This window comes from Hippocampus guttulatus, chromosome 6 (genome assembly GCF_054856545.1).
Source record: "Hippocampus guttulatus isolate MCC_2025c chromosome 6, RoL_Hgut_1.0, whole genome shotgun sequence".
Lineage (NCBI taxonomy): Eukaryota > Metazoa > Chordata > Actinopteri > Syngnathiformes > Syngnathidae > Hippocampus > Hippocampus guttulatus.
The window spans coordinates 23,761,850-23,784,608 of record NC_141266.1 but is presented as its reverse complement, the minus strand read 5'-3'; the positions used below and the strand labels follow the sequence as shown (position 1 = coordinate 23,784,608).

Sequence of the window (22,759 nt, the reverse complement as noted above, 5' to 3'; positions counted from 1 at the left end):
CTACTTAAGTCTGATGTCCTATCATTTAGGAACCAGCTTTAAAACTTTTAAGGTAACACGTTTGAGCATAGTGACCAAATATTTAGGCGCTGTTTTATGGAAGCTTTTTTTGAATTTTTTTGATATCACATACTCATTTTTGAGCCCCGTATTTTGACCTTGATCTCCTCTTAAGGTTACATCCATTATTCACTGTTTCTGCTTCTGTATTATTTTTTTATCGTACTGTATTTCTTGACAAAGTGTATGTCCTCACTCCTAGCTCGGCGTTTGTGCCTTCATCACAATGGATGCCGTGTAACAACCACCGACATTCATTCCTCACCGAATGCGGTGCGGGAAAACATGACAAGTTAGTGACTCCGCGTTGCATGCTCGCTGCGTACTGTAGGTGCCGGTATTCCTCAAGTATTATTAGATGGGCTTCTGCACCGACAGTTTTAAATACCTTTGCGTGCTCATATACTTCTGACGATGCCTACGTTTATCCTCTGTAATGTTGCCTTGTCCTTTTTGTATCCCTTTTTTATACAAGCAACTGTTTGATATGTATGAATTTATGTGTCAAAGAAACATTTACCCTCCGCCCCCGTTCAAAAGAATAAATGAATAAAATGTTGGATGTTTTTTGTTTTCTTTCATGACGTAGCCACGTGCACAAAGTGTCTTTGTGACACGCACACAACGTGTTTCCCCACGAAAACGCACCGCGCTGTTGGTGGACCCCACACGTCTCGTATCAGTCGCCAGCAGCTGTGTGTTGCGCTGATAATGACGACTGTGTGCGTGTGTGCTCATCTTGGACTGTTTACATTCTATAATTTGTTGGCGTGCATCCGTTGCGGTGTAATAAAAGCAAACAAAAGCCGTTGATTGGCCTGCATTTGTCCGTCCGCTGTTTTTGTCGCCCAGGCCTTTGATATCTATAAAAAGGCGTATCCAATGTGGCATCTTGGAACCTTGTTTGTTTGCACTTCATCCACCGCAATGCGTCCTGAAAGTATCCAGCCATTCACTGAAAATTCTGTCTGGAGTGTATATGTTCAGGGGAGTGTTTTTTTTTTTGGGGGGGGGGGGTTGTGTGTGTGGTGGTGCTTTTTTTTTTTTTATCAGGCTGCCAAGAAAAAAGACCTGAGTGATACCACCAGATAAAGAGCTGAGATGACAGCTGTGTGACGGAGGTGTTGGGAGGGAAGCTGAAACACACATGTTAGACATCAAATGTAAAAGATGGACTACGCCGGCAGAGAAACGCAGCAAGACGTCCAAATGCTGAGAGTGAGTGAAACTCCAAGAGGGCTTCAGGTAGGACAGAAAATCATCTTGTGTATATCTAGTGCAGGCTATGTCGGTTCTTTCATTTACCACAGTATCAGGAAGTGTCTTTTGGCTCTGGCAACGGCCTTCCCTGACCAATTTAGAAGTATACAAACCTGACAAAGGATATGCATGATAAACACCACTTCCTTCAGTAAGCACCACCTGACTGAAAAACCCGTGCGTCAAAATACTACATTCTTGAGACTCTTCCGTAATCTGGCAAATAACAAAGCTAAGCTATGTATTAATTCACGCTCCAATTCAAAGTTACAGTCAAACCTCCTGACAACGTACCTTGAGGGACATTACGAATCTGTACGATGTAACGGTAGTTCGTTGTAACCATTTCCAATAAAATGGATGGATTTTTGGATTCCAGGTGGGGATGTATAATACAGTGTGAACATTTATAGGTGTAAAAGCCTGAACATGTAATACAATATAGGCATTGTCAATTACAAAAATGTGTACATGAACAAAATATGATTTTGTAAGAAACAAAAACTGTAGGTTCCTACGCCATCTCTGAAAATATTCAGTCAATCGGCAAATGTTAGCCGCCACAGGCAACTGCCAATGCCTGCGCCGTGCCTCCGTGAGTTACGGCAGGAAGTACAACAATATAACGAGTCGATCAGTAGTGTTGCTAAGCAACAGAGGGACAAGGTCACGGTGGCCGTTAGCTTTCCATCGTTCGTCATACTGAAGATGTTTTCACTATTTTTGTGGGGAAAATCTGGTCATTATAATGACGTTAACGTTACAAAGGTGTTTGTTGTAAGCAAAATAAGCAAATGGATTACGCCAAATCGGGACTTTGAAATGTGATAGGAGTGAAAACATTGTAAACACAGGGTATGTTGAAGCGAGGTTCGACCGTAATTGTGCTTGAATAAATTAAGAATGATGCTGTTTCACAATCCAGGCTATGCAATACATTAGGGATTTAGTCGACAAAAAGTCAACTAAACTACGGTATCTTCTCAAGCTTGGCATGAACTAATCGCTAATCAGGTTTTTAGCATCTAGTTTTTGAATTGACGAAGTTATAGAGGACTTTCTACTGACCAGTCTGCTCCCATCTTGGACTTCTGAGCATCAAAATGTCCGGCCAACAAGGCGAAATGGTCTTTGGTAATTGAAGAAATTGTTAGACCATCCTTGTCTTGTCAGTTTCTTGTTCATTTTGTCTGGTACAACAAAAAATGCGTTTGTTTGGACTCGTCTAATGATGACAAAAATGGCTCATGAGAGCTGATATCTAGCCAGTTCCCTTGGTTTTTGTCATATAGACCAAAATTACAATCAGTCGCTGTGGCATTGTACTACAGACAACCATGTTTGGGCACTCCATGATGTCTTTTTTGTTAGAAGTCCTTCACTATTTTTTTATTACTATTATGTTTTTTTTTTTAAATTTCATTGGGACAGTGCACATTAATCAATACAAGAATCAACAGTGTAAATGCGCCGCACTTAGCATAAATGCTAATAATGCTAGCCAGTAAAACGAACAAGAACCTGAAGAAAACAAGTTAGCCTAATAAAATGTATCCACATTTGGGCGAGCCTGGCTTCAGCTATTCCCATTGCTGCTCATCCCAAATTATTCATAAAAGAGTACTGGCAGCGGAGAAGGAGAGTAGCGGCAGAAGCTAGCATTGTTGTAACAGAACCAGGATTGTCTTGTTTCCTCAACTTCATAGCCTGAGCGATCAGTGCAACCGTCATCACAGCCGGAACCTGAGAGGCGGCTTTCCACCCCAGCTTTGTTTCAGCTGAAACTCCCCATCCAAGGCGCCGCAGAGGCCCAGCCACCCACCGAACTGGAGCTTCAGAAGTTGCCACCGCAACGACTTGAAGAGTCAGACCTCGAGTACCAGCAACCGGCTGACCGAATTAAACCGGCATGGAGAAAGTGCGGCTGTGCGCTCACAGTCGTCATTTTGGGCTTCTGTTTGTGCGCCATTTTCCTCGGGGTGGTTTACTACATAAATCACTTTCTTCGTCGCGGGAACCAAAACCAGGAAGATATCGGTGGGCCAACACACACACACACACGTCAAATGCAGATATCAGCCATTGGTCTCATTCTTTTCCCATTCCTTCCTTGTAGTAAGCCCTTGTAACTCCCCAGCTTGTCAGAGGGCCTCGGTGCATCTCTCCATCTCCGCGGACCCCTTCATGCACCCCTGTGACTACTTCCTGTTCTCGTGCGGACCCGACAGACCTTCTTCATCCAAAGTCCAGGGACACCAGAGAGGAAAATCCAGAAGAGATGTCAAAGAGAAGAGGACGCTAGACAGAAAAACGGAACTGCTGCAGTACCTCAGGGAGATTTTGGGTAAGGAGTCTTGCGCCATTTTGGATAATTCAAACAAGACCCAAATGAAAGGGAGATTTTTCACTGGATCGTGTTCATTTCCAGAATCAAATGACGGGCTTGCAAGTTCAGCTGTGCAGAAAGCGAAAGAGTTCTATCGCAGCTGTTTGGACACCAAGTCTCTGGATATTGCTGGGGAGGAGCCTTTCCTCGCACTCATCCACAAAGTGAGTCAATGAATGACACGTGACACCGACCGACCCACTGTGAGGGCGTCGACCTCACAGTGCAGAGGTCGTGGGTTCGATCCCAGCTCCCGCCTTCCTGTGTGGAGTTTTCATGTTCTCCCCATGCCTCCGTGGGTTTTCTCCGGGTACTCGGATTTCCTCACACATTCCAAAAACATTCATGGCAGGCTGATTGAGCCCTCCAAATTGTCCCTAGGAGTGAGTGTGAGCGTGACCATACAGCCCCCATACAGTCTCACCTCGACCCACCACCCCCCATATAAATTCCTGCTACTTTCTGCATGAGTAAATCCGAATGAAGAATTCTGCCTTTATATTCCCACTTCCTGTGTGTGTTCTCTCTGTGGCTGCAGCTTGGAGGTTGGTCAGTGTCGGGTCCGTGGAATCAGACCGACTTCAACTCCATCCTCAGCACACTCATGAGAGACTACGCCACCTTCCCCTTCTTCAACCTCTACGTCGGCGAAGACCCCACGAACGCGTCCAACGAGACGACCAGACGATACATCCAGGTCCATCTTGTATATTCCTATGTCACGGACACGTGGCGTTGTTTTGACGCCGTTGCTCCGCTGTCAGATCGATCAGCCCGACCTGTTGATCCCGATCGAGTGGAACAACGAGACCGAGACGTCTCGAGTTACAAGGGAGGTTGGTTCAACGCCACGCCGGCGTGTTTCCGCGTTGCGATACTGACGCACTCTTGCTCCTCATCCTCGCATAGACGCTGCTTCCTTTCTTCGCTTCGTGCGATAGGTACTTGGCGCTGCTGGGGGCCCCGCCGGGCAGCGGCATGATCCACATCGGCACGTTCATCTCGCTGTCTTCCGAGCTCGCTGTGGCCATGGCACCCTTGAGCCATCGCAAGGCCAACGGGCAGCTCTATCAGCGCTTGACCATCAAGGAGCTGCAGGTCAAAAGGCAACACTATTTACATTGCGCCCGCTTTTATTTTACATTACTTGAATGGCTTTGGAGCTGTAGACGAGCAATCGGTAGAAAAAATAGGAAACTCGACGCCAGGTAACGACTGCTCACGCACTGAATCAAATTCTCTGTACTTCCATTCAGGGTGCCCATTGGGAATTTTGCGAACGGCCAGTCCGTTTGGTGGCCGTCCAGCCACCCGTTGATTGTTTCAAATGTAATTCCTAGAAATGTTTTGTCATCCGGACCTTTCCGGTTACTATGAATTTCCTCCCGCGTTCGGCTGGTGATAGATAATCCAACCCAAAATTGGGTTGTGGTAATCCGCCTGGCACCGAACTCTACCCCCTTTAATAGTCCCAATGGGTTTCTGTGCTGTTGTATTCATCTCTCCCGACGCGTCTCCACAGCATAAGGCTCCAGCTGTCGACTGGTTGGGTTGCCTGCAGGCCGCGTTCCATTCACAGCCGCTCATGGAAGACGACCACGTCCTCCTGCACAACTTGCCTTACATCGTACAGATGTCTCGCATCATCAGCAAATGGCTGAGCGGCCACGAGCTGAGCTCCAGGTACTGTAAGTGACCCGCAATGGACATCGGCCTCACGTGCTTTCCCCGCTTAGTCTCAGGACGCGCTGTCATTCTGCTCAGCGGCCCCCTCCACACGTTCATGGTGCTCAACTTGCTGCACACCTTCCTGCCCGCCCTGGACTCCAGATTCTCGGACACGGCAAATAATTTTTCAGTGGTTCTGGGCCAAGGAGAGGTGAGGCAACGCGATCTCGACTCAAAGACAGACGCTTTGAGTGAGGTCTTTACGACAGCCCCTCGCTGGAAACGCTGCGTGCTGGAAACCCAGCGAGGCTTCGACGGCGTACTGGCATATCTGCTTGGAGAAAACGTCGCCGGCGGGGAGGTGAGGTGACATCGCGCCGACGTTTGGGGCTCATGAACATGAGATATTTCCAGCCAACGTCTTTGTTGTCTGGCAGGCAGAGGAGCTGATTGAAAATATCCTGTCCTCCTTCAAGTCACAACTCCACCAATTCAAGTGGAGCGACCAGAAGACTCTCCAGTTTGTTTTGAGAAAGGTGATTTAAAGCTCAAGTTTGCCTTTGAAACACACGACGGATGTGAATTGTGGCTTTTCTGCCCTCAGGTTCAGTCAGTAACTCCCAGAATTGTGACTTCTAAAGAAAACTCCAGCGAGGCTGAGCTTGACTTGCGTTATTCGGAGGTAAATGAATTCCCAAAATAGACCCCTAACTCGATAACCTCGGAATGGGTCAAACCAGTTCTAACACGGGCTTATTGAGCTTCCCTATTTTACGCTGCAATTTTTTTCATTCGTTTTCAGTGTTGGGAAAGGACCCATATTTCGTAAAATGATCCCCACACGTCTCACTATAAGGAAGCGGAATTCGAGGGTATATCCGAGCCAAGCTGCAAAATGATTCAATGTTCTGGAAGAGAAGAATATGATCTTTTTATATGTGCATCGTGTCGTAAAATTGCTTGGCGGCAGTCATAAGCGTATTGACAAAAAAAAAAAAAAAAAAAGCCCAAATGTGAAGATGATCTTTGACTCCACTCTTGCCCAACTTCCAGGTGTCGGTCAACCTCACCAACTTCTTCTCCAACTACCTGCAGCTGCTGTCCTTGCTCCAAAAGCGGCGCAGTCGACTCTTGCACGAGGACAACGATGGCACCGATGTGTACGTTTTCTCATGGCCATTTCACGTGGTGCACATTCATCCAAAACTTTGTTGTCATATCATTGCTTTTAAGTCTGTCCGTCGCGCCGTCTCTTCTGGGCAATGAGCTGATCATCCCCGTGGGAATTTTTATCCCACCTCTCTTCCATCCCACATACCCGAGGTAAGGAATTTGCTTTTGTGCCATGATGTTGTGTAACATTTTGCAATATATTTTTAGGGCTGCCATAAAAATGAGATGATTAATCTTCCTGGATACGTATCATTTTTCTTCCACTTCGAAGTCTGTAGGTTTGACTTTACTCTTGTGACAAAATGTGTTCATTATTTGCTTCTCCATGAGTTAGTTAAAATTTCCATGACTTTATCATTCATGAGGTGTCCCACCAAAACTCCTAAACTCAACTTACCTTGGAAAGAAATGTTGCACCCCTTCGGAAGTGCAATATATTTTACTGGGTATGGCAACTCAACGAGGTTAGCAGTTCTATTAGATGTGTTGATTAAATTAGGTGGGGCATCAAATGAAAAAAAACCCCCCCACAAAAAATACAATTTCCAAGTCTTGTCAGTGGGCATGCAGCTTAGATGTGATCCCTGAACTGCCATTTGCTTCCTCTCTCAAAACAGAGCTGTGAATTACGGCGTGATGGGTTTCCTCCTGGCCAAAGACCTCCTTCACGTGCTCCTGCCCGACAGTAAGAAGGCCTCAGAGGCCAACGTAAACGTAGCCGCGTTGATCCGCCATGACGGCACTTTTGTGTCCTTTTGTAGTTTACTCCCAGAGCGAGACGGTGCGCGCCGTGGGCCAGTGCGTGTGGTCCCGCTATCGCTCGGTGACCAACAAGGAGAGCGGCGAACCGCTTGGGCTTCTTGCCGCTCAGCAGCAGGAGGTGTGGGTGCAGTTTTCGGCACTGGAGATCGCGCTGGAGGTCCGAAATCTAAAAATATATATATATTTTTGCATTTGTACTGCACATGTGTAAGAGGATCACAGCATGTTTTGTTCACGCAGGCGTATCAGCGGAGTGTGAAGACGCAATCGGCAGACACGTCCATCTCGGGATTCTCGCATGCCCGTCTGTTTTTCCTGGCGTTCTCCCAGGTGCTTCTTCTTTTTTATTTGGCTCAACTCACTTCATTGACGTGGCCTTCAAATGAAATGTCTGATTCCAGATTTTGCCAGGAGAGAAATTTCGCTCTTCCATCCGGGGCTTTGCTTTATTTCTTAAGCATTTCCGAGCATTGCTGTAACTTCCCTACGATTTACAGCTTTTTTTATTCTATCCAGATCTTTAAAAAAAAAAAAAAAACATTCCTGGGGGGATGTTGCAGCCGAGACGCACAGACATGCTGTAATTGTGTCTGTCCAACTCACTCCGATCAGACAAAGGGTTGTGAAAGCAAATTGATTAAAAAAAAAAATTCTTCTGCAGAACAATTGCCAAATATAGCAACGGCCATTACTTTGGCAAAACTGTCTCCTCACGCAAAAAAAATGCAATACAAAAAACGTCCTGACAAACATGAAATTCATCACTAAAATTAATAAATGGCCTTATTATTATATATTTTTTTAATCTCACCAATTCACACGTGTCCTCCTCCCACAGGTCAATTGTGACGCTGACCGCTACCACCACCTGATGCCTTTTGAGCCATCCTTCCTCATCACAGCCATTTGCGCCCAATCTCATATTTGTCCCACAAAGCTGCAATGCCCGAAAGCGAGTCCTCGGTATTCGTCACACGGATGCTGAAAGTGCTCAAAGGGAGCGATCTGCATTGCTTTTCGCAACTCAAAACAGTTCTCAGGTGCCTTCATAACACGTTTTTACTTTGTCCCGTTGAAATTAGCCCGTTTTAGTCTCGTGTCCCCCCCACAGACCGCTCGGCCCGTCGCTGGGCGGGCTCTCGTTACCGTGACGACCAGCGGGCTGGATTTCAAGAGCCGAGCGCTCCGGTTGGCACTCGGTGTCGAATATGGGTCGGAAACATAGCCCAGAGTGTAGAGAGAAAGAAAAAAGACAGACAAGCGTTCTTCAGGACAACAAAAGCATTTTGACCGGTAACAGCCTCGGTTCACACTCAACCGTGTGCACGTCGCGCATGGAGAAATGACCAAAATCAATTCCGACCGGAGTTTCATCCACATTGACAACTTCAGTGAGCAATCAAATGCAAAAGCTAATGCTGTTTGTATCCCCGAAAAATCTTTGCAGCCCTGCTTACCTTGCACAGAGTTGCTGCGTGGCGCATGACATTTGCCCAAGAACACTCACATGCTGACCTGATGGTAACAATGGTATCGCTGTTTGCTAATGCTAATCTGTGCTCCCTGCAGCTCCGCTTACCTTTTAGCTTTGACGTGATCGTGCTTCAAAACCGCCGTTTGAAAGTGACTCTTTCAATCTGGAACATTGGCTTGCCTAGCTGCTAAGTTATCGACGGAGAAACTAGCGCAGATCGCTCCAGACATGCAAATATTTGGATACAAAGACTTAAAAAGTCAGATTTCCATCATCTGTCCACTTCAAGAGCAACACCGGTCTATCCCGCGCTGCGCTGTAACATTGTGTACATCTCCCATGATGGTTTTGACTGCATCCCCTCCCTTCTCATGCAATGGACTATTCCATCTTCTGAGTGCGCATGTACAAGCTTGAAATGGAAGACTAACTTGTCGCTCTGTTAGGAAAATGAATTATCCCAGTTGAGTAGGGTGGTCGATTGGAGAATGGTGGTGTTTTGTTTTTTTTAGCGCTGTCCCTTTATTTTTTTCTGCAGCTGTATGAAAGCGCACAATCTCAATTGTTTGAAGAGACTATGTTTCGCAACTTAGCCCCCTTTGGCAACCGTTGACAACCATTGGACTCGAGTGTATTTCCATATGCAGTTCTGTTGTGTATTCGTGGAAAACGTCTTGTGAAGCCTCTACAACATGTCCTGGTTGAATAGCTTTTACATTTATTTTCACCAGCAGCACAAGAAAAAAGTCATTTAAATGCATTTGTATTAATTGATCATACAAATTCCCCAATCTTGATGCAACAGGCATGGGATAGGCTTCTTTATGGGAGCAATTACTGTAGAAAAATGTTTGTAACAACATTCTCATCATACAAAACGGGATGCAGGTGATGTCCACGCATGTGAAATTTGGTGCAACGCATTAAACGTGTGCCACAAATCCATACCAAAAAAAATGAATAAAAATTGTTGACGTTCTGCCCCGTCAGGAGCTGGTCAACGATGATCATAAGACGCCCCAAACTTCCTCAAAAGCCGAGCACATTTTGGCACAGGTGACTGCAGCGGAGAGCGGGTAGTTACTGATGGACACCGTCTTCTCTGTGTAGTCGACGTTTATCTGGAAGAGAAGCCGATGAGTAAACAACGCCTGGGCGGTGACTGCAGAGGGGAGGGGGAAAGAAAAAGGAGTGCAGCACGACTCACCGCTCCATGTGCGAAAGCTCCGATCACCACTGCAGCCGGCCCCTCCGGCACCACAGTGCGGGGGCACACGGCCTCTCCGGCAGAGAAAGAGGTGGAGATGCGCGGGCAGCCGGGGGGAAGGTGGTCCGATACGGGATTTTTGATCATTCTCAGGAGCCTCTGAGGACCGTCAGACGCTCGCACGCTCAGCTTGTGCAGCAGCTGAACTGAAATAGGAAACAAGTGGGAATACATCGGTACCTTGAATGGTGCCAAACAATACACACACACATACAAATCAAGGTATCGCCAGATTGTATCATAGTCAGTTTTCTACAAATAGTGTTGAAACACTGTTCGTTTACCCATGAGGCCGCAAAAGCGTGGAAACGTTCTTGGGATGCGCGTCTGCGGGTTGATCTCAATTAAGGCGTTCTTCTCAGTGTGGATGTAAACCTGGAGCAAGCCCGCTCTGTTCAGTGGACTGTCCATCAACATGAGCAGACACTAGTGGGAGAAAATTCATGTTTACATTGGCACAAAATGCAGATCAACATGGCTTCGAAACTGACTCGTTCAAATGACTCATTGTTTACTTCCCATTGCAGGTTTCAAGATCCAATTGTCTTGGAAGTTGTGTTTGGCAAACGACTTGTAAATTAGGACAACTATGTATGATTTAGTATGCAACTACCGCTCTTATGCATGACACCGCGACGTAGCGTGGGTCCAAATGTTGACATGCTTCATTCACATGAAAGCTGACAAGTAAATACAGTATATGATTGCCTGATGTGTGATATCCGGTCTTATATCTCCTGGATTTCTTCCACTTTTTATGATGATGTTTTTGTGTTGGTCGCAGTTCAGCAACTCAAACGTTTTCCCAACCTGTAATAGTTTTAAAAAAACGGCATCATTAAAAAAACAAATTTTTACTGCAATCATTCATGCACTTCAATAAACTATAGGACTTCGCCGAGGTTTTGCCTTGACGGTCTCTAGCGAGGCGCCCTCCAGAATAACAACAAGACGCCTCTCCGCCATGCGATCGTGAAGGCTGCGGAGATGTTTGGCTCGTTTTGGTTCATAATCGTCCAAATGCTCCATTCCACGCTTCTTCCCGTCGGCGGCCGCCATCTTGCCTTCTCCTGTGTCCAACGGTCGCACGGTGTAAACGTCACTACAGGGGACTATGGACGCCAAAATGAGTTACAAAATATAATTTTACACGGCTCTCGGATTTACTAAGCGTGTAATATATATATTTTTTTCCTTTTAAAAACACACATTCTTATCAGAACCGACGAATTTGAGTGCGTCGATGCGCTAAAAGTTTTCACTCACTCATGCGTCACTACCGTGCACCGGAAGTTCATCTACAACGTGTCGCGAAATTCACGTGTGTGCTTTTGTCCAACTTGTAATTAGAAGTCGGATAAAACGTAAGTGAAATATTGTTGATTTTCTGACAAAGAATTCGGTTGCTCTCATAACATAGTTAGATATATTGATGTGTGCTCGGTGTGTAAATAATGCCAATTACACTCATTTTTTTACAAACAGCTAAAGCGTCTAATCCTTGCACGATTAATGTACACTTTCTGTCAAATGGTAGCTTTTAGTCAGTTTTAAAGCAAGGTGCAGAAATGACGGTGGAAAATGTGGTCACGGCGTGAAATCAAATTGCTTTTTGGCTGATATGTTTGTGAAGGACTGTTCCATGTTTTTACTTCTTTACTCCAAGTTACCGAATAGACCAAGCCATTTTCTATCAATATATAGTTTCGAACTTATATCCCAAGTGTTTGCTATTTTACCGAAGCGCGGAGCATCGTAATTTAATAATTTAGAATTTAACCAGTAATATTGTTGTATGTCAATTACATTTTAGATCTACTGTATTACGCCGTTTACATTACGAGGTAAAAGTAGATCCAATACAAGAGTTGTGTGGTGAAAATCTTACTTTACAAAAACAATAGTGCTCAATATCGATTTAACAATAGATGTATTATTGTGGTTGCGTTCCATTGACTGCATCAAACTGCCGGGCATTCATAATATGTAGCCCCACCGGTCTTGCTGGACAAGGTCAACAAAATATGGGAAACACTTCTGAACCGTTTGCTGAATCTCACAAGACTGATAACATATGTCAAACAATTAAATCCAGTGATTTTTAAATTCAAATGACTTAACTTAGGCACAATATCAGACCATAGATTCTTGAACAAAGAAACTGCATCTTCATTGGTTGTTATTTTGCCCAGGTGAACGAGCATCCTGTATATTTTGATCTTTTCAAGGTGTCTTTAGCGGGGAATCATGGGCCGTAAGTTGGATCCCACCATCAAGGTGAAGCGAGGTCCCGGGCGCAAAGCCAGAAAGCAGCAAGGCGCAGAGACAGAGTTAGCCAAATTTCTAAAAGATGGTGACTATGTGCTTCTTTTTTTTTTTATTAAAGATTATTAAACTATAAGAAATGTGGTCATGTATACGCTGATTTGACTGACTTTGGTTGTCTTTCTGCAGATGAATCGCAGCCAAAACGTCTGTCGAGAAGAGCCAGGAAAAGGTCAGCTATCATTGGATTATATGACGTGACTGTGCACTCTGTTCATCTGCATCACACTCATTCATGTCATGATTTATTTTCACAGGAACTTAAAAAGAGTGGCCAACAATTTGACAAAGGCTAAGGAGGCTGCTGAGGAACAGACTAAGAAGGGTAACTACAGCACGACTCAAAATTTCTGTACAAAGTCATCTTACAGTGAACTACATTTGAAATCACCAACCTGGCAGAAAGTCTTTGTGCATGATTCTTTTCTCTCGTTTGTGTTGTGTTCTGTTTTTAAATTCTGGATTCCGTACGTGGCTTTTCGTGGCCGCACATGTTTTTGTTTCCCGAAGGCTTCACTGACGAGAACAGTAAATGGCTGAAGCTGGCCAAGAGGAAGCGCAAGCTGGATCAAGCTGAGAGCGAGGATGACAGCGACGAGCACTGGGAGGAAGAAGACGATTATGACGAGGAGAAGGCGGAAGTTGAACAGCCGCCACCAAAGGCAGGAAAGAACCAAGCGAAGATGAACACACAACTGGGAATGAAAGAACTGGAGGAAGATGACGGCGATGACGACGACGATGATGATGATGATGATGATGATGATGAAGAAATGGTCGATGACTATGGTGCACTTGATGAAGAAGAAAGTGATAGAGAGGAGGTACGTGAAATAAAACGTGCCTATTTGATGTTTCAGTACTTTTTGCACGACTTACTGTTCCCGAAAAAGAAGCTGAAGGGAAAAATTGACCGCAACTCTTTTGCTCCATGAATGGGCCAAAACATTTCTGGGTTCAACTCAAATGTGGATTTAAGCAGTTCTCTTCGTCGCGCCGTTCACGTTTTGACATCGTGAAACCAAAATGGCACCTAACAATTCATCGATGATTCTAAACAGTCAGCATGTTGGCAGACGTAAGTGGCCACGGAAGTGTCACGGAACGTCATCCATCAGCAGGTTGCAATCGGGGACGAGAAGAGTCACAGAAAAGGTCTCCAAGTAGATGTCTTTGGAAATTTAGAACAAAAACCTGTTTTGGTTTTTGCCCTTGCTGAAACCACAATGAGGACGAACGCGATAAAAAATGCCAAAATGAATGGATCATTTTGAACAGGTATCCATACTGATTTGAATAGCATTTCTCAGATTCTCATTCCCACTTTTTTTTTTTTAAAGCTTCTTCCCATTGAGCGCGCAGCCAAGAAGCAAAAGAAGCTGCAGCAAACGATGGGGCTCGAGAGTGACGACGACGACGAAGATGAGGACGAGCATGAGGAGGACAGCGACGACGACGTCAAAGGCGGCGAGAAGAAATCGGATGAAGAAGAAGAAACATTACAGACCAACATAGACGACTTGGATCAGTTCAGGCTTCCTAAGGCGGAGGAGAGTGAGAAGGAAGGTTAGTGAAGTTACTTTAAGTTGCTCGTTATCACCTCACGCAGACCGGATTTAGTGTTGGTCCTTTAAAAAAAAAAACAAAAAAAACATGATAAATCGTGGATTTTGTGAGACAGTATATTATGTCATGTGTTATGAACAAAAAAAAAAAAAAAACTTTTTTGGCATGTTTTTCACCCAGGTCCAAATATTAGTTGTGTTGGGAGGAAATAACCCCCCCCCCCTCCCCTCCCGCCACTCTAATTGTGTTGTGTTATTTTTGTTATTTTGACTTCAAAATGGCGCCGCGTGAGTGGCTGCCTTTCCAGCAGCTCCTATATTTTGTTGTTCTACTTCTTCCTTTCATAACTTTGCTGCTGTGAATCTGGAATTTCTCCATCGCGAGACTAATAAAGGTTTATCTTTATCTTATTTATTTTTCTTAAGTGACGATACAAACCCAACTCTACTTCCTGCGTTTGTCACCTGCACAAAACAGGAATCCTGCCCGTCGACCTGAAGTCGATCCACCAAAGAATCAAGGACAACGTTGATGTCCTTTGTAACTTCTCGTCGAAAAGAGAGTCGGGGAAAGACAGGGGACAGTACATCGCTCTGCTGAAAAAGGATCTTTGCACCTACTACAGCTACAATGAGTTCCTCATCGAGAAGTTCATCGAGCTCTTCCCTCTCTCGGAGGTGCGTGCGTGTTTGCAAACACTGGCGCCGGCCGGGACTTGCGAGCGAAAAGGACGACTAGATGGTGGCCGTGAACTCTGCTCGCGTCGCAGCGAGCAGGGGGAATCGTCAGATAGTGAGGAATAATTCTTAAAAACAAAAACTGACACTTCTATTTGTTTATTTCGCTTTAAACTAAACCTAAAACAAGCGTGTTTAAAATAACCGCAAAACCTTGCCTTTCAGAAAGTCCGCTCGCTTTATGCCGATCGCTAATGCTCGAACGCAAGCGCCGCAACAATTCATCTGACCGCAGGTTACCGAGTCACTGCGTAAACTTTTTTCACGCGTGTCTGAATTATATGGCCAACGTGCACACAGCAGAAAACACGTGGGAGAGATTTCAACAGAAGTTTTTTGTCACTCACAGCTGGTGGATTTCCTTGAGGCAAATGAAATTCACAGACCGGTCACCATTCGGACCAACACGTTGAAAACCAGGAGGAGGGACCTCGCTCAGGCCCTGATCAACAGGGGAGTGAACTTGGATCCCCTGGGATCGTGGTCCAAAGTGGGTTTAGTCATTTACGACTCCTCTGTCCCTATCGGTAGGTTTCTCCTCCTGTCGACCGTGATGGAGTTTTATCCCGAGATGAAAATGCTTACGGGGATGTTTCCGGAAAATGACTTTGTCGCCGTGTTATGACACAGGTGCCACTCCGGAGTACCTGTCTGGTCAGTATATGCTGCAAGGCGCCTCCAGCTTTCTGCCAGTCATGGCGCTCTCGCCCCAGGAGGGGGAGTCCGTGTTGGACATGAGCTCAGCCCCGGGAGGAAAGACCACCTATATCGGTAACGGGTTGAGCCAATTATACACCTGCGTTGTCGGCCAGCGAGATCGCCAAAAAGGAGCTCAGAGTTTTGATTGTCGTTGTCAGAGGCGAATCATTTGAACGCTGTGTTTCTTAATTGGTTTGGTGCAAAGTGGGACAAAAGTCGACGTGTCACTTTTCACCATCGTGGTCCTTGTGACAGCCCAACTAGCAAAACCAAAGCAGGTCATGCATTTTAACACCAAAATGTTCAAGCAAACCATCTACTCTTGTTCAATAAAAGTCAGTGAGCTTAATGCTAACATATCATGTGAAATGTAATAGACTGGCTAGCAGAAATTAGCATGAATGTTCGTTTTTTTTTTTTTTTTAATTTAAAGCAACACATAGAAATGCCGCATGTTGGCGAAAACCCAAAAGACGTCATGGTTGGTGTGCACTGTAACAAGACAACGCTTGTGTATTGAATGCGATTCGACTGAGTGTGAAATGTTTTTTCTGCCAACCGCAGCTCAGCTGATGAGAAACACGGGAGTGATCGTGGCTAACGACGCCAACGCTGACAGACTGAAGAGCGTGGTGGGCAACATCCACCGTCTGGGGGTCACCAACACGCTGGTGTGCAACTACGACGGCAGGCAGTTCCCAAAGGTGACGCGCGGTGTACATTTCTTGAAACGCGGACGCCGCTCCCGATTGTTGTGTGCTAATACTTGATGCAAAACGCAGGTGCTGGGGGGCTTTGACCGAGTGCTACTCGATGCTCCGTGCTCTGGCACAGGCGTCATCGCGAAAGACCCCGTTGTGAAGACCAGCAAGGTAAATCGCCGCTCACTCTCTGATGTATGGACACTTAGACTTTGGTTATGGCATGTGCAGTATTTTAGAACCGATTTTGTAACGTTGTTACGTTGGAGTATTACACTCAAGACGTGGGAGATTCGATCGGGGGGATTGTGTCGGGTTGAAGTTGAAATGTTCAGTTAATTCCACAAGAATAACGTCATTTAAAGTTAGAATTTGAAAACGTCTTGTAACCTTTGAGACTTTGTTCCTGCGCCACAAAACCATTTCTACTCAGTTGCAGCAACGTCACGTTTGCTTTCCCGATAGAGCGAAGCCGACATCCTGCGCGCCGCCCACCTGCAGAAAGAGTTGCTCCTGTCCGCCATCGACTCGGTCAACGCCAAGTCCACGTCGGGCGGATATCTGGTCTACTGCACGTGCTCCATCATGGTTTGTGTCCCGCGTCCGTAAAAAGCACATTTTGCAAATAATAGTTGGGGTGACAAAAAGTCTTGCGCCAGATGGAGGAGAACGAATGGGTGGTGGACTACGCGTTAAAGAAACGGAATGTCAAATTGGTTCCCACCGGACTGGATTTTGGCAAGGAGGGATTCACCAGGTAACAAGACCCACTCGGTCTTATTTGATTTGATTTGATTTGATTATTGTCATTCCCGTTGGTATCTTCATTCAGGTTTAAAGTGCGTCGGTTCCACCCTTCTCTGCGGCTCACCAGGCGTTTTTACCCCCACTCTCACAACATGGATGGCTTTTTCGTGGCCAAGTTTAAAAAATTCTCCAACGTGATTCCAGCTGCACCCGCGGCGGAAGGTAAACGCTGCTCACCGTACAGCATGCTGGATTTCAGGATACGAATTGATGAATCAATCACCTTTTCGTGTCCCTAATACAGAAAAAGAAAAGGCAGACACTCTTGATGAAACAGAGGTGAGCAATTCTCCGAACAACAAAGTGGACAAAACCAAGAAGGGCGTCCCCGGTAAGGCCGGCGAGCCAAAGCAGGAGGCCAAAACAAATGGAACGGCTGCCAAGAAAGGGCCTCACTTCCAGACTAAAGGCAAAAAGAATTGGCCTGCTGGACCCAAAAAAGCCAAGAGGGCCAAAATGGACGGAGAGGCTGTGACGGGAAAAGACACCAATGCACCGACAACGGTGGAGATGAAAGCAAGGAAGCCAAAGGCTGGGAAGAAGACTCGGAGCAGTTTTGGGAAGAAGCAGGCCAACCCGGGGAAAACACCCATGAAAGCAAAGGATAAAATGGCAAAGAGGAAGGTAGTCAACAAAAAGTGGACACAGAAGCAAGCAAGATCATGAGCATTTTATTCTTGAAATGTTTAGATGGTTATAAAAAAAAAAAAAAGAGCTCTGTTGGGTCACTTCGGAGCTATCAAACAATATCTTCACAAACGATTCAAGCAAAGATCTCAAGAAACTACAAACGTATGTATTTTGTGTCGGGTTTTCTTTTATATAACGAAAAAGCAATTCTGTTTGGCCTTTGACTGAAATACAGTACATGAATGGGATTTCTTGTATAAACCTGACACAATACATTTTTAAAAGATGTTCGTTCATCATTCTGCAGTGTTTGTTTTCCATAAACTTCATCTGTCATACAGTTTTCATCGTGCTTATTCTCATTTGGGACACAGTTAAACTGTAGCCTGGCCCGGGGGCTTTGGGGGACTGCTTGGAATGGTAACCAGCCTCTTCTACCATCAATTTAATCAATTCATACTTTATCCATGTGAGGGTTGGGTGTGGACTGAATCCTGTTCCAGCTGACTATGGTCAAGAGAAGCTGGGTCCACATCCTGAACCAGTCGCCAGCCAGTCACAGGGAACGTCAATGATTTCCCACAAGTACATGGAGAAAATCCACACAGACACAGGGAAAACGCAGGGGGCTGAGTTTCGAACCCTGAGGCTCATAACTGAGGCAGAAATGCTCATTGCTAAATCATTGTCCTGCCCATACATTTTAAAGTTAATTGGACTCATACCCGACGACGTGGAACGTGCACGTACATTTAATTCGCATCAAGTACATACTTGCAATTTTCTAAAGGGTGACATTTGCACTTTAACTGCAATCTTCCATCGTCGTCAGTTTTGTGGAAACAACCAATCAGAGGCGGCCCCCGGCTGACCGGAAGCTGTGTTGTTTACATTTTCCAAGATGGCGGCGGGGATGTATTTGGAGCATTATTTGGACAGTAAGCTTATTAGTCGAGCTACAACACATTTGCGACTCTTTAGAAAACGCGACAGCCGTAGAATACGTTCTCGTTATTGTGATGTCCAACAAAGGACTGAACGTGAACCTTTGTGTGTTCCTCAACCGTTCGGCGCAGTTCGGCTCTGTCTATTTGCTGGATTGTCGCAGCGCAGTAAAAGCTTAGGGGGGGAAAATGCATCGAAATGGCGACACACGTTAAACTCCCCGTGTTTAGTCTATCAACACAGCCTTTAAACATAGACATTCCGGGCCTTGATTATGGTATTTGGTATGAATGAAAAAAAAAACGCCCTCGTCTCCTTCGGTCTGCAAATGAACGGGAGCGAGCCCGTTTTGCCTGCTTTATGTCTCCATTTTGTGTCAAGATATTTGCAACCCCAATTTTCTGTGTCACATCAGGCATAGAGAACTTGCCTTTCGAGTTGCAGAGAAACTTCAATTTGATGAGGGATTTAGACCAACGCACAGAAGGTGAGTAGTGAGCGAACGCGGGTTTGATGTGTAAAACGCCGATGCACAATAGTTTGGATGTGTCCAAATGCACGAGTGCAGTCAGTGAATGAGGTGATTCTTGTCAGCAGCCTCTCACTTATCCACACGCCTTTATTTCTTGCCTATTTTCTAATTTTGTATCATTACAATGTAGCAACGGCAGCAAAATACACATTTTTCCCATGATAGTTGCGCCATGTTGTTTGTGGCAAAAAACAAACTAATACAATGTATGTGGTGCTTCAAAGTGTGTTTTTAAATCAGAACACCAACTGCAACTGATTTGCCATTGTCTACTTAAGAGTCTAAATTGTTCAGTGCTGAATGTGAGTTTGAAAAGTTGTTCATATTTATGTGATTTCTTAAAAAAAGTGTGTATTTCTATGTATGTATTTTTTTGTTTAACTAGAGATTTTTTCAGAGATCGACACATGGCCTGCAGCAATGTAATTATTCAATGTGACTTTAAAAGATCGCTGTCTTCCACAGATCTCAAAGGACAGATAGACTCCCTTGCAAAAGAATACACATCGAATGCTCGCACTCTTTCCTCTGAGCAAAAGCTGTCCATACTGAGGCAAATCCAGCAGTCGTACAGCAAATGCAAAGAGTTTGGCGATGACAAGGTGCAACTGGCCATGCAGACCTACGAGATGGTTCGTATCAGACCGTGATACATTTCAAAGCTACGATGGTGTATATGCTTTAATGCAGGCGGGTCAAACTCATTTTTGTCGTGGGCCACTTGAGAGTCATGTATTCCCTCGGCGGGCCGTGATGTCAGCAAAACCCACAAAAATGTTAAACTGTCGCATCGCATTCCTTGAACACAACAAATTAATGGGTTACTAGTTCTGAAATTAGTCCATAATAATTTGTTCAATTATTATTCGAGTAAGTGTAAACAAGGTAACAAAAAAAAAAGACATGGCGGTCCGGATCTGGTCCCCGGGCCTTGAGTTTGACACATTTTGCTTTAATGTATCACACGCTTTTATGCTTAGGTGGACAAGCACATAAGACGCCTGGACACAGACCTGGCCCGTTTTGAAGCCGACCTGAAGGAAAAACAGATCGAGAGTACGGATTATGATTCCACCTCCAGTAAAGGAAAGAAAGGTTTGTGCTGAGTCAATCTGGATGCCTCCTCATGTGCGCCCAGGCAGATAATCAAAGAGGTTGTGTCATTCTAGTGGACACCAGACACAAGGAAAAGAAGACTGCTAAAACGAGATCTAAAGTCAAGAGCTCCGATGAAGACGGCAGTCCCAAGACCGCCCAGAAGAAAGTCAAACTCCTTCAAACGTATGTTGTTTACTTTGAGCTGTTAAGCTTTGCTATTTTGTCACATTTGGCGTTACAAGCCTCTTTTTTTTTTTTTTTTTTTTTTTTGGGCGCCATCAGGGGTGAATTCAACAGCCCCACCGCCAACTTTGGGAACGTGCACCCATCCGATGTGCTGGACATGCCAGTGGACCCCAACGAGCCCACCTACTGTCTATGCCATCAGGTGTCTTATGGCGAGATGATCGGCTGCGACAACACTGATGTGAGTCATCTTATCTTCTCTTCCAACCTCAAGATCCACAATTTCTTTGGACGTCTTGTCGTGTTGTCTGTGGGTGCATTGTCAAGGCAAAGTGTGCAGTTCATGCGAGGGGGAAAAAAAAAGCTGAAAAATGTAGCCTTGCTTGACATCCAAAGAAAATTGTAATTGTGGTATTGAACATGGAAGACTTTTCTAATTGCACATTTTTATCCAGCCAAATAAAATGAAGACATGTTGGAAATGTCTTCATTTGATGACTCGTGGCTAGGTTGAGTATTATTAAACCTAAAATGTCACTTCAGGCATCATAATATAAATAATGTAAATTATGAAATTGGGGCTGCACCGATAATGTTTTTTTTTTTAAACTCCAGACCGTTTACAAGTATTTATGTTTGAGTCTTAGTCTAAACATTTGGCACACAGAATAATGTAGAGCCCAAATATAACCAGTTAGGAAAATGGATCACACGGTACCTCAGTGACGACTGCAATATAAAGTGAGTGGCGGGAAAAAAAATGCAAGCATACCGTATCGGCACCTCTCTGTATTGGAGAAAAAAAAAAAAGCAGCTTGCAATGTAAGGTTTAGCATATCTGCTTCACATTTTTGAGTCTCCGTGATGAGTTCACATGTTCTCCGGTTGCTTGTGCGAGTACTTCCAAATCCTCTCACATTACAAAGAATTTTGGTCAATTGAAGATTCCGAATTGCCAGTCGGCATGAGTGTGACTTTTGTCTGTGAAACCCCCAAATAATTTATGTTGTTAGTTGACATGAGACTATAAATTCAGGGAAATGTATCGTCATGTTTGTGGCCCGTTGTTATGATTTCATCTGTAAGTAAATAGCCTTAGAATATGGTAAATGTCAAATAGAATATGGTAAATGTCAAAAAATAAGGAAAAATGGGAATCGATAAGGTCGCCAATGACACACCGAGTGATTTATTACTCCGACCACGCGCATAAACGCTGTCTCCTGGATACAATTGATAGTGTGTGAGTTGAATTTATCACCGGCTTACACTAAAGTAGCATCTTTTTGTCTCCAGTGCTCCATTGAGTGGTTCCATTTTGCGTGTGTGGGTCTGACAACCAAACCACGAGGCAAATGGTAAAAAACAAACAAACAAACAAACAAACAAACATGCAATTCAAAATCTTCTGACCATTCCTGTCTCCCCTACTTGCATAGTTAAGTACTTGCAATCCAAGTGTCTGTTTTCTTCACACAGGTATTGTCCACGCTGCTCTCAAGACAGAAAGAGAAAATGAAATGTTTGTACCGGAACAGACGCTAATCTGTTGTGGGGGGGGGATTCTTCATGGATTAGTACATTTCTTTTGTTTTTCATCTTCCTTAACATGTGGTGCTCCCCCCCCCCTTTTTTTTTGTATTTGCCTTGTTTTGATGCTGTGTGTAAAGAATTTATGGTTTCAGGTGTATTTAAAAGCTGTTTTTTTTCCTCTTAGTTACATTGGTGCTCTTATAGATTTTTTTGTTTAAATAATAAACACTACAACTGCCCCGAAATTGCATAATGGTTTCAATCTGCATGGTACTACTACTATTCAAACGCGAAAAGTATTTTCTCTGAAAACAATGTGGCCATTTATCTTTTTCCTTTGATGTATAGTTCCTGTTTTTATGCCATGGAGAACAAATTTGACCCTTATTTTGCAGGTAAGAGGACAAAAATAGTACAATCACAGATGCTGCATCCTGAAGGCATAAGTCATCTCTTTGGTAGTGATGATTTTATTTTAGCATCTTTGATCGAGTGCGAGGCATGTTGTGAAAACTATTGTCATCGATGTAGCTGGAACATTGGTACAAGGGGGAGGGTGTGACTGTGTTATCAATCATTTGAATACAGCTACTACCTCAAACTCTTGTCTGTTGCGTGTTTTTTATGGCTTCTCATTACCACCCAGTTCTGTGCTACATTTACATAAAAGTGCTCCATCTTCAGAATTTTTAGAGTTTTGAGCCATCTTTCGTTTGATACAAACTGTATGTCTTGCAACCAGTAATTTGACTGACAAGAGAACTTCAGACACTCTGAGATGGCTACACAAAACTTCACATCTCGTCTCTCAGTTCTTGCAATTACCTCGCCGTGAATGTACTACAGGTACAGTTGGATTTTGTGCTTGCATTTTCTGCTTTTTGGTTCGTGTTACTTTGCCAAATGTATTTTTTCAAGCCATGTTTTTAAAATTTGTGTGTACACACAAG

General features: G+C 44.5%; 4 protein-coding genes across 8 annotated transcripts; 3 read left to right on the top strand and 1 right to left on the bottom strand.

Moving 5' to 3' along the window:
- The first annotated feature begins 1,138 nt into the window (after positions 1–1,138).
- On the top strand, positions 1,139–9,796 carry kel (Kell metallo-endopeptidase (Kell blood group)). 4 transcript variants are annotated; one of them, XM_086113649.1, is made up of 17 exons: positions 1,139–1,305; positions 3,027–3,357; positions 3,437–3,664; positions 3,749–3,870; positions 4,245–4,403; positions 4,471–4,542; positions 4,616–4,804; positions 5,229–5,389; positions 5,471–5,735; positions 5,812–5,910; positions 5,985–6,056; positions 6,470–6,534; positions 6,608–6,697; positions 7,165–7,232; positions 7,309–7,466; positions 7,550–7,639; positions 8,148–9,796. In XM_086113649.1, exons 1-17 carry the CDS (start codon positions 1,231–1,233, stop codon positions 8,292–8,294), a joined length of 2,391 nt encoding a protein of 796 aa, XP_085969775.1. In that variant the 5' UTR covers positions 1,139–1,230; the 3' UTR covers positions 8,295–9,796. The 4 variants fall into 4 exon arrangements, with proteins under 4 accessions (XP_085969775.1, XP_085969773.1, XP_085969774.1 ...); XM_086113647.1 differs by having other exon boundaries at positions 6,428–6,534; XM_086113648.1 differs by having other exon boundaries at positions 1,140–1,305; positions 5,979–6,056.
- Positions 9,479–11,271, bottom strand: emg1 (EMG1 N1-specific pseudouridine methyltransferase). Its single transcript, XM_086113651.1, has 5 exons — positions 10,960–11,271; positions 10,759–10,860; positions 10,335–10,476; positions 9,991–10,196; positions 9,479–9,904 (listed from the first exon to the last, which is right to left on the bottom strand). Exons 1-5 carry the CDS (start codon positions 11,107–11,109, stop codon positions 9,791–9,793), a joined length of 714 nt encoding a protein of 237 aa, XP_085969777.1. The 5' UTR covers positions 11,110–11,271; the 3' UTR covers positions 9,479–9,790.
- Positions 11,272–11,326: 55 nt separating this feature from the next.
- Positions 11,327–17,855, top strand: nop2 (NOP2 nucleolar protein homolog (yeast)). Its single transcript, XM_086113650.1, has 15 exons — positions 11,327–11,414; positions 12,279–12,403; positions 12,505–12,547; positions 12,633–12,700; positions 12,886–13,199; positions 13,716–13,941; positions 14,419–14,618; positions 15,028–15,205; positions 15,309–15,449; positions 15,942–16,081; positions 16,160–16,249; positions 16,544–16,666; positions 16,738–16,835; positions 16,911–17,047; positions 17,130–17,855. Exons 2-15 carry the CDS (start codon positions 12,298–12,300, stop codon positions 17,549–17,551), a joined length of 2,286 nt encoding a protein of 761 aa, XP_085969776.1. The 5' UTR covers positions 11,327–11,414; positions 12,279–12,297; the 3' UTR covers positions 17,552–17,855.
- Positions 17,856–18,364: 509 nt separating this feature from the next.
- ing4 (inhibitor of growth family, member 4) lies at positions 18,365–22,410 on the top strand. Of its 2 annotated transcripts, XM_086114481.1 has the most exons (8): positions 18,365–18,453; positions 18,876–18,947; positions 19,458–19,624; positions 19,973–20,087; positions 20,162–20,273; positions 20,373–20,517; positions 21,573–21,634; positions 21,756–22,410. In XM_086114481.1, exons 1-8 carry the CDS (start codon positions 18,417–18,419, stop codon positions 21,793–21,795), a joined length of 750 nt encoding a protein of 249 aa, XP_085970607.1. In that variant the 5' UTR covers positions 18,365–18,416; the 3' UTR covers positions 21,796–22,410. The 2 variants fall into 2 exon arrangements, with proteins under 2 accessions (XP_085970607.1, XP_085970606.1); XM_086114480.1 differs by having other exon boundaries at positions 18,398–18,947.
- Positions 22,411–22,759: the final 349 nt, after the last annotated feature.